Raw genomic sequence first — 14573 nt, 5'->3', positions numbered from 1 at the left:
TTTTTTTTAAGATTTTATTTATTTATTTGAGAGAGAGAGCACGAGCAGGGGGAGGGGCAGAGGGGGAAGCAGACTCCCCACCAAGCAGGGAGCCCTTTGCAGAACTCCATCCCAGAATCCTGGGATCATGACCTGAGCCAAAGGCAGCTGCTTAACTGACTGAGCCACCCGGGTTCCTTATACTTTGTGTCCTTGACAGCTTTGTCTGACCCAAGGTCTCAAAGACTTTCTCCAACGTTTTCTTCCAGAAGTTTTAGAGTTAGACTTTATATTTATGTCTGAAATCTACCTGTAACTCATTTTTACACGTGGTTCAAGATGAGGTTCATTTTTCTCCCCATATGGATATCCAGTTTGATCCAACACCATTTGCTTTCTTCTTTGTCCCCTGTTTGATTCAGAAATGTGTTTAATCTCCAGACACTACGGGAGTGATGTTAGTTATTTTGTTACATATTTCTATCTTAACTCCACTATTTTCAGAGAACATATTTTGTATGATTTAAATCATTGAAAATGTTCTGAGACTTGGTCTGCAGCATGGTGTACACTCTGTCCCGATGAATGTTCCATATGCACCAGAAAGAATATAACTTCCTCCATCGCTGGGTTTCATGTCCTATGAATAATCAAGCTGGCTCATAAGATTTTCATAAAACTTCCCTTACCTCAGGGATCACAGCCTTGCACATGTGAAAACAGTTTCCTACGTTTTGTCCAATTTTGCTTTTTAAAATCATACATAGGTGTGAATCTTCAGAGACAAAGATTTTGCATTGATTGTGATCATTATTTTTATGCTTTAATTTATTAACACGGTGAATTATTTTGATATTTCTTTCTGATATTAAATAGCCTTTCCCTTCTGAGATAAAACTTACTTACTCTTGATATGTTTATTTTTAAAACAATGTTGGGTTCAATTAACATATTTTAAGGACTTTTGAAACTACTTTTGTAAGTGAAATTGGCCTATATTCATCTTTTCCTTATTCCTGTTCTTTATTTCTTTATCTCTCCTTATTATTCTTAACTGGTACAGAGCAAGGCCGCATTGACCTGAGAATTTCTGGTGGATGGCTTTGAAAGGGATCAGCAGAAACTGGGGATAGATGGGTGAAATGCATTGTCTTGATGGTGGAGAGGATTTCATGAATGTGTCAATATACACATAACAAAATTTATTGAGATTGCACACTTTAAATACGGAGTTTATTGTATATCAACTATATGTCCATAAAATTGCTAAAAATGCATGGTGGAGTTCAGTTCAGGGTCTCATGCCCTTGTGACAAGCCATCAACAGGAATGCCGTCAGCTAAGGCTGAACTGAGCCCAGACAATCTATCCACTTCCCAAGATGGCTCACTCACAAAGTTCTTGGCTAGAGGCCTCAGTTCCTCACTCACTTTAGACCTGAGGTCCTTGCCAAGAAGGCCTTGCCATAGGGATGGTCAAAATGCTTTTCCCTGGAGCAAGTGATCCAAAAGAGGGAAAGTGTCCAAGACAGAAGGCACAGAGACTTATAAGCTCAGAAGAGACATCCCATGGCATTTTCTAGACTCTACGAGCTACCCAGACCAAGTCAGGCGCCATGTTGGATGGAAGTGCACCTCGCCTATACAGTAATATTCATCTCTCTTTTTTTTAGACAATTGTTTTCTCTTTTTTTAAGATTTTTTTAATTACTTATTTTTATTAACATATAATGTATTATTTGCCCCAGGCATACAGGTCTGTGAATCGTCAGGCTCACACACTTCACAGCACTCACCATAGCACATACCCTCCCCAATGTCCACCACCCAACCACCCTCTCCATACCTCCCTCCCCTCATTTTTAAAAGATTTTATTTATTTGACAGAGAGAGAGATCACAAGCAGGCAGAGAGAGAGGAGAAACAGGCTTCTTGCTGAGCAGAGAGCCCGACATGAGGTTTGATTCCAGGACCCCAAGATCATGACCTGAGTCAAAGCCCACTTCGAGTAAGCTCAACCCACTGAGCCACCCAGGTGCCCCTAATATTTATCTCCTTATTGCTCCGAGAAGAGTCTGCATTTCCCCCTGCAGATAAGCACATGGCTCACTCCCTCACCTCCTCCAGAAAGACCTTCACTCACAGGTCATTAAAACTAACCCGCCCCACCCAAATTCCTTATCCCCATCCCTAATTTTTTTCTCTGTAGAGTACTTAGCACTCCATAATGTACTATGTACTTTAACACTTTTGGTTTATGTATAGGTATGTCTTCACTAAATGACATCCATGAGAGCAATGATTTTTTTTTATTATTAGTGGACTATTTTTAGAGCAGGTTTAGTCTCAGCAAAACTGAGCATAAGGTACGGAGATTTCCCTTATACTCTCCTCCCACCACACACACACACACACACACACACACATAAACACACAGAATCTAAGAGTGGACACACAAGGGATCCTTATTCAAATAACCCTTTCCTGGGGCACTTGGCTGGTTCAGTCAGCAGAGCGTGTGACTCTTGATCTCAGGGTTGGAAGTTCAAAACCTGGGTTGGGTATAGAAATTACTGAAAATCTTTTAAATTGATTAAATAAATACATACTAAATAAATACACACTAAATAAATACGTACATAACTCTTTTCTGTGCTGAATAGTTGGAAGAACAACAAAATGAGGCCTAGGAACCTGGCAGGAAAGTCACCCAGGCCGTGTCTAGGTATCTGGGAATCTTCCATTTCTTGACAGGCACGCTTGTTGACCTCTATGGAGAGGGATGGGGGTTCGGGTTTTTGAGGATGGAACTGTCTTAGCACCTCATCTGTGCCTTTCTCTCCTTCCCAGGAAAGCACCAGAAGCATTCACAAAGGAAACGGACCATGTTCACTGAGAAACAACTGGCCGATTTGGAATCTTTGTTCAGCAAGAACCCATACCCCGCTCCCAGCCTTCAGAAAGAAATGGCTTCGAAACTGGAGATCCATCCCACCGTACTGCAGGTTGGAAGCTACCTCCCCAAAAGACGCTACACTCAGAGACCCTGGGACAATTCCTGAAGCTTCATACTACTCCAATCCCCCAGACTCCAAAGACCCAGACTCCTACCCTAAAACCCTCTCCCCAACCCATGAAGCCAGGATAGGCAAACTTGTCCTGTAAAGAGCCAGGCAGTAAACATTTTAGTGGGCCATATGTATGGTCTCTGCCAAAATTATTCAGCTTTTCAGGGATAATGTGATAGGAGCCATCAACGATATCTAAAGAAACAGGTGTGCCTGCTACATCCCTATAAAATTTTATGGACACACATTTGAAGTTCATATAACTTTCACATGTCACAAATATTCTGTGTATTTTTTTTCTTCAACCATTTAAAAATGTAAAACCTGTCCTTTGGGGCGTCTGGCTGTCTCCATTGGAAGAGCGGGTGACTCTTGATCTCAGGGTCATTGAGTTCAAGCCCCATTGGGTAAGTGTAGACATTACTTTAATAAATAAAAACTTTAGAAAAAAATAAAAAAACAAAAAAACCCTGTTCTTAGTTCACGGGCCATACAAAATCACAGTCGCAGATCCAGTTTGGCCATGAGCTAAGTGTGCTGACATTAGTCTCTCCTGTTGTGGGGGTTCTGATCCCTGCCTCACTTTCTGTCCCCATCGCCTCCCATTTCCACTCCCTCCTGCACATAGGCTGAGAGAGTTTCCAGCAATAGGATCTAAGAGGCAGAGAAGTGGAACGAACTGTTCTCACCGAGCAGTATCCATGGTATCAGGTAAAATGAAAACATCTGGAAGCTCATTTGGATTTATCCACCTACTACTGCTCTCTTTTCTCTGCAGGTGTGGTTCAAGAACCACAGAGCAAAACTCAAGAAAGCCAAACAGCAATTAGCTGGAGCAGAAGTCAAGACCAGCTCTTCCGAGGGACCCATGGATGCCCCTCCAGGATCCTCCCATGGTGCCCACCAAGCCTCCCTGGTTTATACAGACCACCCAACACCTTCCTTCCAACTCAGCATATGCTCCAATCTGAAGGTTCTCCCAGACCATTCTGTTGGCCACAAAATCGTCCACTTTGGCTGTTGCCGAGACCCTAATGTCTACTCCCTTCGTCCCATTATGGAATCTCAAATTCTTCCCACAAGCTACACTGCTTATTCTCTAGGTTCTTCATCTCCACAAAGAACTTAATGAGCAAAGCCAGACGCAAAAGGTCACATACCGTAATGATTCACGACAATTCCCGATGAGAGATCCGAGATCCACGCAACATGGATGCATTCCAGAAACACACTCCATGAAACAAAAGAAAGACACGCAAGCGCCCGTTGGGTAGAACTGAGTGGAGCGAGGCACTCAACAAACTTACAGCGACGGGAATGTTTTGTAGTGTAATTAGGATGACAGGAACCTGCACTAAATTCACCCAAAGACACAGAATGGCAATACTGTATTACATACACCACAAAAAGCAATCATGGGATGAAGGCACCAGCCATGGAGGTAATCATTTTGCAATCTATAAATGTATCAAATCAATGCACTGTACACTTTATACTTGTATCTCAGTAAAGCTGGAGACAATGTTTAAATTCTATCTCAATAAACATATACAATGAGACTATTAGGGACAGGTGTTTATCCTGCTTCTTTGTCTTGATTTTGCTTTTTCTTTACCATTATTCAGCTAAAAAGACTTAGTCAATGTCAGTAAGTGGGCAGTTGGCTTATTCTTCTACTTTCTAGTTGTTTTTTTTTTCTTGGTCACCTCCTCAGCCATCATGTTATGTCCTGATCACCCAAATATCTCCATTCCCCCAATCCTCCCAGTTTCCTTTTTTTTCCCCCAGCTTCTCCCTCTATTCTCTTTCCTTTTTTTTTTTTTCTTTTTGTGAGATTTCATTTGTCAGAAAGAGAGTACAGTGTGTGTTCTCCTCCTGGGGCAGGTGTGGCTTTAGGAGGATTACAGTTTCTCTCTCTCTCTCTGTTGTCTTCCCCGCCAGAGACAACTATTCCAGCACGCATCGTCCTGGTGTCTCAGCCTGTGGCATGTTCCTCCAAAGTAAGCTCTCCTAAACCCTCTATGGCACCCACCCCTACCCCAGAAGGAACCATGGGTTTGACTTTTGCCCATTCCGAAATTCCACATGATTGACTCATTCTGCAGGAACCCTGTGTGGCTGCCATCACTTATGTGTAATGAGGGAAACCCTTGACCTATTGTGGACAGTACGGGGTTATCTCAAGGACTCCTGGTCTAACACAGTGGTTCCCAACCAGGGGTGGGGTGACATCTGGCACTTCAGGCGACATGTGGGTTGTTGGGCTGGAGGAAGGAGTGGTACCCACTAGCATGTATCCAAAAGGATTGTGCACATCTCACAATTCAAGGTCAGGCCCTGCACCAGTTACCCTGCCCAAAGGGTCGAGAGTACCAGCCAGGCTCAGAAGGTCAGGTATGGCCTGAGACTGACAGGCAAGTGGGCAGGAGCCAGAACAGGTCTGCGAACTCTGACCCATAACCACTACAGGCATCAACCCAAAAGGGCCCCAAGCAGCCAGGACCAGGGCTGTGATGAAGAGGTTCCCTAATGGTCACCCCACCCTCACTTTCACCCTAGGACCAATCAGTAAAGCCAAACATGTCCCCCTCACCAATCACGTAGGGTGCCCCCAATTACTTAGATGATTGGGGTGTTAAATAATTCTGCCCCTCCTCCCACAATCAGCAGAGAGCTGCTTCTGCTTGTGCGACATTTCTCATTAGTTATCACAAAATAATGGTAGCTGATGGAGAAATAGATTCCATACAGAACTACAGGTTTAAAAAACTTAATTCTTCCTTTTTTTTTTATTTTATTTGTTTGAGACACAGAGCACAAGCTGAGGAGAGAGGCAGAGGGAAAGAGAGAAGCAGGCTCCCCACTGAGCAGGGAGCCTGATGCAGGGCTGGATCCCGGGACCTGGAGATCGTGCCCTGAGATGGGGGCAGACGCTCAACCAACTGAGCCACCCAGGCGCCCCGAAAGCTTAATTCTTTCTTGGTCAGAATGAAGAACTCTACATCCTTGTTGATTCCAATAATGAAAAACAAGTTCAATTATTCTTTTTCTGGTTAATTTCTTTTTTTCAGTTTCATCTGGAACCCATGGTTGGATGTTCTCGGAGGGCAGGTGTGCACTGATTGCCTGGGACCTCACACCAGGGTGTGAGTTGACCGTGAGCAGAGCTCTCTCCCGTGTCCCGCCCTAGCCCAGTTTTGGGAACAGAGCATGCCACTAAGTAGGTTTTCAAAATGTTTTTGGAAGGAAGCAAAAGGGAGGAGAGGAAGATGGGTTGATACAACGAGTGGCTTCGTAGTGCCTTCCGGTCAGAGTCCTTCCTTGTATCTAGGCCCCTCCCACCACCTGCCAGCCCTGAAAGGCACAAACCTGCCGACCTGATGAGGAACACCTGAGCGGCTTTCAAAGCCCAGACCGCAGGACTGGAAGCTGTGGTCCCCAGAAGTGTGTGCCAGTCTGCCCGGGATTGTATTTAAATGAGGGTCCAAAGTCAAGAGACATACCCAAGCCTGACTGGTCCAGAGAGATGCCCGTCCTGAGAAGACTCAGACATCCCTGGAGGAAGTCCCCACGGTGAGCCAGAGGGTGGCTAGGGCTGGAGCCCACCAGGTGGGTTCGGGGCTGGGACTCCTGCCCCAGTGCCGGATGCCTCTCACAGCCCTGAGGCTAGGAACACTTGGAGACCCCAAAGCTACGCCAAAGCTGGTCTTACATCCTGTCTTCTAACAATGAGTGGAGGAGACCCATCTCCACTGTGGGGAATCACTTACCCTCTTGTAGGCATTTGCATAAAACATGCTCAGATGTCCTCTCCCTCACCCCAGAGAGAGCCACTGACCACCTCCACTCACTGCTTGCTTTGCCTGTGGCTGAACTTGAAAAAGACTGAAACACAACATTTAGGAACTCGTGTGTGTGTGTGTGTGTGTGTGTGTGTGTGTGTGTGTTCTTTCCCTCACCATCTCACCGGTGAGACTCATGTTAGAGAGACTACAGTATTCAGAGTTTTTTAAAAACGTCCTTGGTAGGGGCACCGGTCTGTCTCAGTAGAGAATGGGACTTTTGATCTCAGGGTCGTGAGTCTGAGCCCCACGCTAGGTGTAGAGTTTACTTTAAAAAAAAAATCAAGGGGCGCCTGGGTGGCTCAGTGGGTTAAAGCCCCTGCCTTTGGCTCGGGTCATGATCCCAGGGTCCTGGGATTGAGCCCCACGTCAGGCTCTCTGCTTGTCAGGGAGCCTGCTTCCCCCTCTCTTTCTGCCTGCCTCTCTGCCTACTTGTGATCTCTGTCTGTCAAGTAAATAAATAAAATCGTTAAAAAAATAAAAAATAAAACAAAATTTTAAAAATCAAAATCTTAATAAAAGTTTAAAAAAGCCCTTGGTAAACGTAATACCGGGTGATTTTCACATTTCTGTGATGGTTCTCAAAGCAACTTCTTAAAGCTGGTGTGGATTTGGAGGGTTTGGTTTTTGTTTTGGTGCAAAAAGGTGGTTTTATTAAAGCACAGGGATAGGACCCGTGGGTGGGAAGAACAGCCAAAGCTGGTTGTTTAAATACACACGCAGGTAATGTTTTGTCGGAGCTTACAAATGCATGGAAACAAATTGAGTCATTCCTTCCACAATTACTAGACAGACAGCTTCTGCTTGTAAGAACTTTTCCTCGCCCATTATCCCTAACACAGCAGTAGTAACTATTGAGGCCCTCGAATTCACACAGGAAATAGGTCTGTCACAAAGTAACCTTTCAGGACACTTGGGTGGCTCAGTCGTTAAGCGTCTGCTTTCAGTTCAGGTCCTGATCTCAGGGTCCTGGGATCGACCTGCTCCACGGGAAGCCTGCTTCTCCCTCTCCCACTCCCCCTGCTTGTGTTCCCTCTCTCGCTGTCTCTCTGTGTCAAATAAATGAATAAAGTCTTTTAAAAAAACACACATGTAAGCTTTCAAGAAATATTCTAGAAAGGAAGGAAAGAATGGTTTCCTGGCATCCTCAGAATGACAGCGTGTTTTGTTTTGTTTGCATCAAATCCTGCTCCGTCCCTTTCTACCACCTCCTAATGCCGTCTTCCCAAAACTTCCTGATGATGAGAATCACATGGAGAGCTTCTGAAGCCAGATTCTGGGACATCTCTCCTGCAAGGGGCGCTCCAAGTATGTGTTACATATGTGAGCGAGCGTGTGTCTGCCTGCGTAGACACACCCAGGTGCCAGGAACTCTCAGAAGCTCTTGTTCAAACACAGGCCGCCCATGTTTTCACTTAGCTTCACAAGTGACCAAGCTCTGTCCAGGTTGTTCCTGCTGCCCCACATTCTCTTCTCATGGACCGTCCCCTCCTCTCTGTCCTTTTCAGTAGAAATAGTGGCTCCTCGGGGAGCTTCCTTAGCGTTCCCTGTGGATTGCCCTATTTCCAGACTCTCCTCACCTCCCTGATCGCACCTGCAGAAGGACCGTTGGAATTCGGGCAGGCCGGGACAAGGGGCCCCACCCTAAGAGGCGACGGCCCTTAAAAGGATTTTACATCAGCTTGGATGGAGCCCTCCACCCTTTCCTGCAAGATAGATAGATGACAAAAATCTGATTGGATGACAGGCACAGAGCGAGTTAATCAGATTAAAACAGCCACCGACAGGTGGATAAACCCTAGACTTCAGAAACTCAGGTGGTAACCCCTTCGGGTGCACTCCCGCCCTGGGAGGTTTGTAAGATCGGTTTGCTGCCGTGCAATAAACCTTGCTTTGCTGCGTACCACTGTCTGGCTGTGTGGTCTGCCCCCGTGACCGAGAAGATCCTGAAACAGTTGCTGTGGATGAACGGTGTTTATCGGGTCGGCTGGAGAGGGGAAATTCGCAGAGCAAGTCATCAGGGCGAGCAGGACTGGGAAGGATTAAGGGTGGGGAGAAGTCTGGGCAGGAGGGGGCCATGAACCGGGGGCCGGCGGGCTCAGTGTGCCTGTGTCTGAGTCCAGCACCCCTCATGTAGGGCTTAAGCCCTCTTCACCTGACTTTTCTCACCTGGTTAATAGGAATAATGATCCCCACTGGAGGACCGACGTGGACCAGCTTACTCTGGGCTGACAGCAGGACAGTGTGCAGGACTGTTGAGCAGCCCCTGTGAACACCCCCACACTAAGGAAATAAAACTCAGGAAGGGGACCTTGAGCCAAGGACACGGAACTGGTGGGTGCTGTGTCCTTGTTGCCCCTTAGAAGGACCACGAAGCCAACAGCCCGTCCATCCCACAGACACTCGCATGCCATCCAGTCCTCGAGGACCCCTGCCCTGCCCATCGCGTCTGCTCCACTGACCCCGCTCGTTCTCTGGCTCCCACGGCAACCCCAGCAGGAAAGCCCAGCATCCTTCCAGGGCGTCTGAGCTGCCCTGGCTTCTGTTCTCCTCTCTGTTCCCCTCATCCATCCGCAGCTGGAGCTCCAGCTCTAACCTTGAGAACAGGAAGAGCATGAGCCGGCAAAAATTCTACACAGTCGGATGGTAAATAACTTAAGCTTTCTCTGCCATGCATGATCCATCCCTGTTCTTGTCCCCTTCCTCATCCCCGTCTGTCTGCCCCCAGCTCTGTCCCCCTCCCACCCTCACCTGAGCCCCCGCCCCCCTTCCCTTAACCCTCCCCAAGACCATCCTCATCTCCACACCTACCCTACCCCTGCCCTCATCCTCCCTACGCACCCTCCTTTCTTCTCTACACCTCTACAAAATGCAAAACCAGTCTTCACTCAACACACGACTAGCTGAGAAGAGAACTGGCCAACCTTTGGTCCAGAACCTGGGTGACTCCCTGTCCCAGTTTCTTTGCCTCTAAGAGGTTCTGCAAATCCAGGCCTTTGGGGCAAAAACTGAAAAGCACCCCCCCAACAAATCAGGATGCATTGATTATCCTACCTAGAAGGGCTGAGGATTCATACCTTCCCAAAGGGCGTCTATCAAAGTATACATGAGGTTGGGGAGGAATAATCTTGTTATTTCTTACTTTCCTTCCTCATCTCATCAAGTAACTTCTCTGCCTCAACCCTAATGTGAAACTGGGAATGGAACCATGGGTGGTCTGTAAATTACAAGAGTTTAAATGCAGTGATATGGGAAGGAGGTCGGGTGGTGTCCAGATCGGGCTAGCTCGTGCACTTCTCCCCCTGGAATCGAAGGAAGACGGGCTGCACTGTCTGGGCAAGTGTCCACCCTCCCCAGGGCACCCGGAGGAAGGACAAGGGCTAGAGCTGAGGCGAACAGGGTCTAGCTGGGCAGTGCACAGGGTGCATGTCCGTGGCTACTGTTTCCCTGGTCGGCTGTTTCCCTCCTTCCTAGGACAGCAAGGGCACGGCACGGCCAACAGCCATGGCTTCCTAAGACCAGCAGAGGAGCAAGACTGTCTACCTACCCAACTCCCAACTTAAGGAACTGTCGGTATTTTCCCCCAGCTTTAAGGAAGTCCAATTTGACAAATTTAAATGGTATGAGTTTAAGGTGGTTTGATATCGGCACACACCGTGAAATGATCACAGCCGGGTGCCTGGGTGGCCAAGCGTCTTGGTTTCCGCTCCGGTCACGATGGCAGGGTTCTGAGATCAAGCCCTGCCTCGGGCTGCATGCTGGACATGGACACTGTTTGGGGTTCTCTCCCTCCCTCTCCCCCACAAAAAGAAAAAAAAGAAATGACCACTACTATCAAGTTCATTAACCCGGCCCCCGCCTCACACAGTTTCCATGTGGACTTGCGGTCTTTGCAGATTTCCGTTCCGCAGTCCACACGGTAGTGGTAACGGTCATCACTGTGCTGTACGTGACATCCCCAGAACTCCACCTCACAGTTACCAGAAGTCTGTACCCATTGACCAGCGTCCCCCACTCCCACCCCACTCCTCAACCACCGTTCTACTCCCTGGTTCTAGGACGTGGGCATTTCTGAACTCCACACAGAAGAGCTCGTACAGTAGGTCTTTCTCCGGTTTGTCCCACTTAACCATCATGCCCTCCAGGTTTATCCACATTTTCACAAATGTCAGGATCTCCTCCTTTCTCAGGACTGAATGATATTTAAACAAACCTTTAGGGGCGCCTGGGTGGCTCAGTCAGTAAAGCGACTGCCTTTGGCTCAGGTCATGATCCCAGGGTCCTGGGATCCAGACCTGGACCCTGCTCAGCGGGGAATCTGTTTCTCCCCCACCCCAATAAATAAAATATCTTTAAAAAAATAAATCTTGGGGCACCTGGGTGGCTCAGTGGGTTAAAGCCTCTGCCTTCGGCTCAGGTCATGATCCCAGGATCCTGGGATCGAGCCCCACATCAGGCTTTCTGCTCTGAGGGGAGCCTGCTTCCTCCTCTCTCTCTGCCTGCCTCTCTGCCCGCTTCTGGTCTATGTCTGTCAAATAAATAAAATCTTTAAATAAATAAATAAATAGATCATTAAAAATAAATTAATAAATAAATCTTTAAACTCACTCTGCACAATCACATAACTGAGGTCTGCAGAGGTTAGGTCCTCCAACCCCGATTTTTCTTCCCATTCGTGAGTGCAGAAACACCACCAGAAGAACGTTAGGGGCCCCTAGGTCAGCCCCATCCCATTCATATCCCATTAATCTCTGAGGCAGGATCTTTCTGCCCAAACCCACAATTTCCCTACCCACAGAGGCCCGCAGGCAAAGAACTGTGGCGTTATAGCCTTCCGACAGGACCCCAGCCTCACCATGACACCCCTGGGCCCTGCCAGCCTCTGTGCCTCCCCAAGGCTCATGCTTTCCCCCATGCCTCCCTTCTGGAGCTTGAGTCATAGCAGGAGTTGGACCCCAGGCCCCTAACTGAATCCAGAGGAAGAGACCGGGGCTCTGTGATTCTTTGGGAAGGCAGCTTCTGTCCTGGGAAACATGGGAGCGGCCCCGAGGACCCTTCCCATACCCTCTCACATTGACTCACATGTTCTCTCCTCAGATTTGGTCTAAGAACAAAAGAGCCAGAGCAGGAAGGTCAGGGCCTTCAAAGCCAGGAGGACCGGGCCAGAGTGCAGAAGGTGGACAGACATGCCAGCCGCACTCTTTGCTGACGCGTGCCCCTCTGCCTCCGCGGTCCGGCGCCTTGCCAGCGATGCAGGCCTCCTTACCCTGCAAACCAGGGCCTGGGCTAGTCTTGCATGTCCACGCCAACGTGCGCAGTGGCAGGGTTCCCCGGCCCTCAGCACCGCCCCCCACCCCCCGCCTCTGATGCCAGCCCCGTAGCCCCACTCGACGGCCCACTCGCCTGCCCAGCGCCCGCCTGCACCTGCATCCTGAGAGGCCGGTTTCTTGCCGTCCTCATCCCTATGCAGCGTCCTGGCACTTTGGGTCCCCAGCGCTGCTCCCGCCCATCCCCACCCCTCACACACACCCAGTCCGCCCACCGTGCCAGTGGGGCCGGCTCCACGCACTGCCCCGACGGTCTCCTCGTACAGCACCCTGCCCGATGTTGGGACGCCAGCCCTGGGCGTCTCCTCCACTGCGCCTGTCTCCTGGGCCTCCACTCCCCGATGCTCTCAAGGCGGTCCCCTGCCTGATACACACCAACTCCAGGCCTCCCTCTGGCCCCTGGAACCCAGAACTTGTTGAGAAGTCGGAACTTGCACGATTGGAATTTGGCACAATTCGATTTCTTCTGCTTCTCGGTTCCGACCTCAAAACTGGATTCTTGGGTGTCTTCTGGCTTCCACACCGGGATGTGGAAGTGCCCCAGGCACTACCCTCAGGAACTCTCCAAACCCCACTAGTTGAGTGGGTCCCCGTGCCCCGCTGCTTTGATTGTCCCCCCACCCCCACCCAGAGCTCTGCGCCCTGCGGCCCTCTACCCGGCCAGGAATTCAGCACCCTTGGGCACACTAGACCCCATGAAGCAGTGGGGTCAGAGCTCCACCGAGGACGAGCCCACCGAGGACGAACCCAGACACGAGGTCCCCCTCCTGCTTTCGTCCCTCTTTTTGCCTCCCACCCCACATGCATGTTCAGGCTACCCTGACATCATCCTCTGTCGTCAAACAGAGAGTCAGGAGGTCTCAAGGCGCTTGGTCCTCTGTTGAAACTGAAGGTGGCCTTGCCTCTAGGACCCCTCTCCCCAAGGTCACCTGAACTATGGTGAAATGTTTCCTGTATTGTCTGTTTTCTAAGACGTTTTGACAAGAGCATGCATTTTTAATATGCATAAATGGAATTGTTTTAGGTCTCATGGTGTTCATTCTTCGACACTGTGTTTATAAAACTGTGACGGTGTGTGCATCTGTCCCTTTGCTCTCTGCCGCTGCGCCGCATCCCGTGGTGGGCATCTACCACAGTTCTCCTTTCCCATTCCCTCACTTGCCTCCTGCTCCCCTGACTCTGAGGATTTGTAAGGAGCTCCCTGGAGCTCTCAACTCATTGACAAGTGTGGAGATTTCTTCCCCTATCCATTTCCAGACCCTGGTTTCTTGGTTGTGTTTTAAATACTTAATTAAGGGGCACCTGGGTGGCTTAGCGGGTTAAGCCTCTGCTTTTGGCTCAAGTCATGATCTCAGGGTCCAGGGATCAAGCCCCGCATCGGGCTTTCTGTTCAGCAGGGAGCCTGCGTCCCTTCCTCTCTCTCTCTGCCTACTTGTGATCCCTCTCTCTCTCTCTCTGTCAAATAAATAACTAAAATCTTCTAAATAAATAAATAAATAAAACGTACTTAATTTGAAAAAGTCCTTCTGGGGGCACCCCCTTGGCTCAGGGGGTAGAGCATGTGACTCCTGATCTTGGGGTTGTGACTTTGAGCCCCATATTGAATGCAGAGATTACTTAAACGTAAAATTTAGAAAAAAAAAAAAAATCCTTCCAGATTGCTCTCCACTAGGCTACCCTTGTCCATATTCTACCCTCTCGCCCTGACCAACCCACACCATTTACCAGCCTTTGATCATTTTTATCCTTTCTAAAGGACAGGCAGACGGGTCCCTTGCTTCATGGCTTCCAGAATCTCCATCTTCAAGACATATTTTAGAATAGTTGAGCATTTCCTGCATACTATTCTTTTCTATGATTTTTGGGCAAAACCAGCAAGTCCTCACCAGCCCACCCCAGGAAAGCCTGGCTAGCATTCCGATCAGCGTTGCTCAAGTTTACAGATGAATTTGGAGGCATCTGCTTCTCATGAGAATTTTCCACTCGTGGGTATGTTGTAGTTCCCTGTATTCCCCCGCCCCCCGCCCCAGTAAATGCTCACCACTTCATGCAGCATGACCTTGAAGACCATTTGCAGATTGGTACTTGGAGCCTTAAACTCCTTTTCTCCCCCTAATTGTTACTGGTGAATAGGTGTCTCTCTCTTTTTTAAAGTAATCTTGGGGCACCTGGGTGGCGTGGTTGGGTAAGTGTTGGACTTTTTGTTTCAGCTCAGGTCCTCATCGCAGGGTTGTGAGATCGAACCCTGCATGGGGCTCCATGTGGAGTCTGCTTGGGTCTCTCTCCCCGCTCTCCCCCTCTCCCTTTGCCCTTCCCCGCCTCTCTCTTTCTTTAAAACAAATAAATCTTTAAAAAAAA

General features: G+C 48.7%; 1 protein-coding gene across 1 annotated transcript in view; it reads left to right on the top strand.

Annotated features, from left to right (window-relative positions):
* The window catches only part of LOC111139629 (divergent-paired related homeobox), an 8355-nt gene extending 4180 nt beyond the window's left edge, over positions 1-4175 (top strand). The window contains exons 2-3 of the mRNA XM_022491959.1: positions 2829-2983; positions 3825-4175. Coding sequence (XP_022347667.1) covers positions 2829-2983; positions 3825-4175 — 506 coding nt within the window. The remainder of the gene's footprint in view (positions 1-2828; positions 2984-3824) is intronic.
* Positions 4176-14573: the final 10398 nt, after the last annotated feature.

Source organism: Enhydra lutris, unplaced genomic scaffold (genome assembly GCF_002288905.1).
Source record: "Enhydra lutris kenyoni isolate GAN:26980312 unplaced genomic scaffold, ASM228890v2 scaffoldscaffold111, whole genome shotgun sequence".
Taxonomy (NCBI): Eukaryota; Metazoa; Chordata; class Mammalia; order Carnivora; family Mustelidae; genus Enhydra; species Enhydra lutris.
The sequence above is the reverse complement of the archived record's forward strand: the minus strand, read 5'-3'. Positions and strand labels throughout refer to the sequence as shown.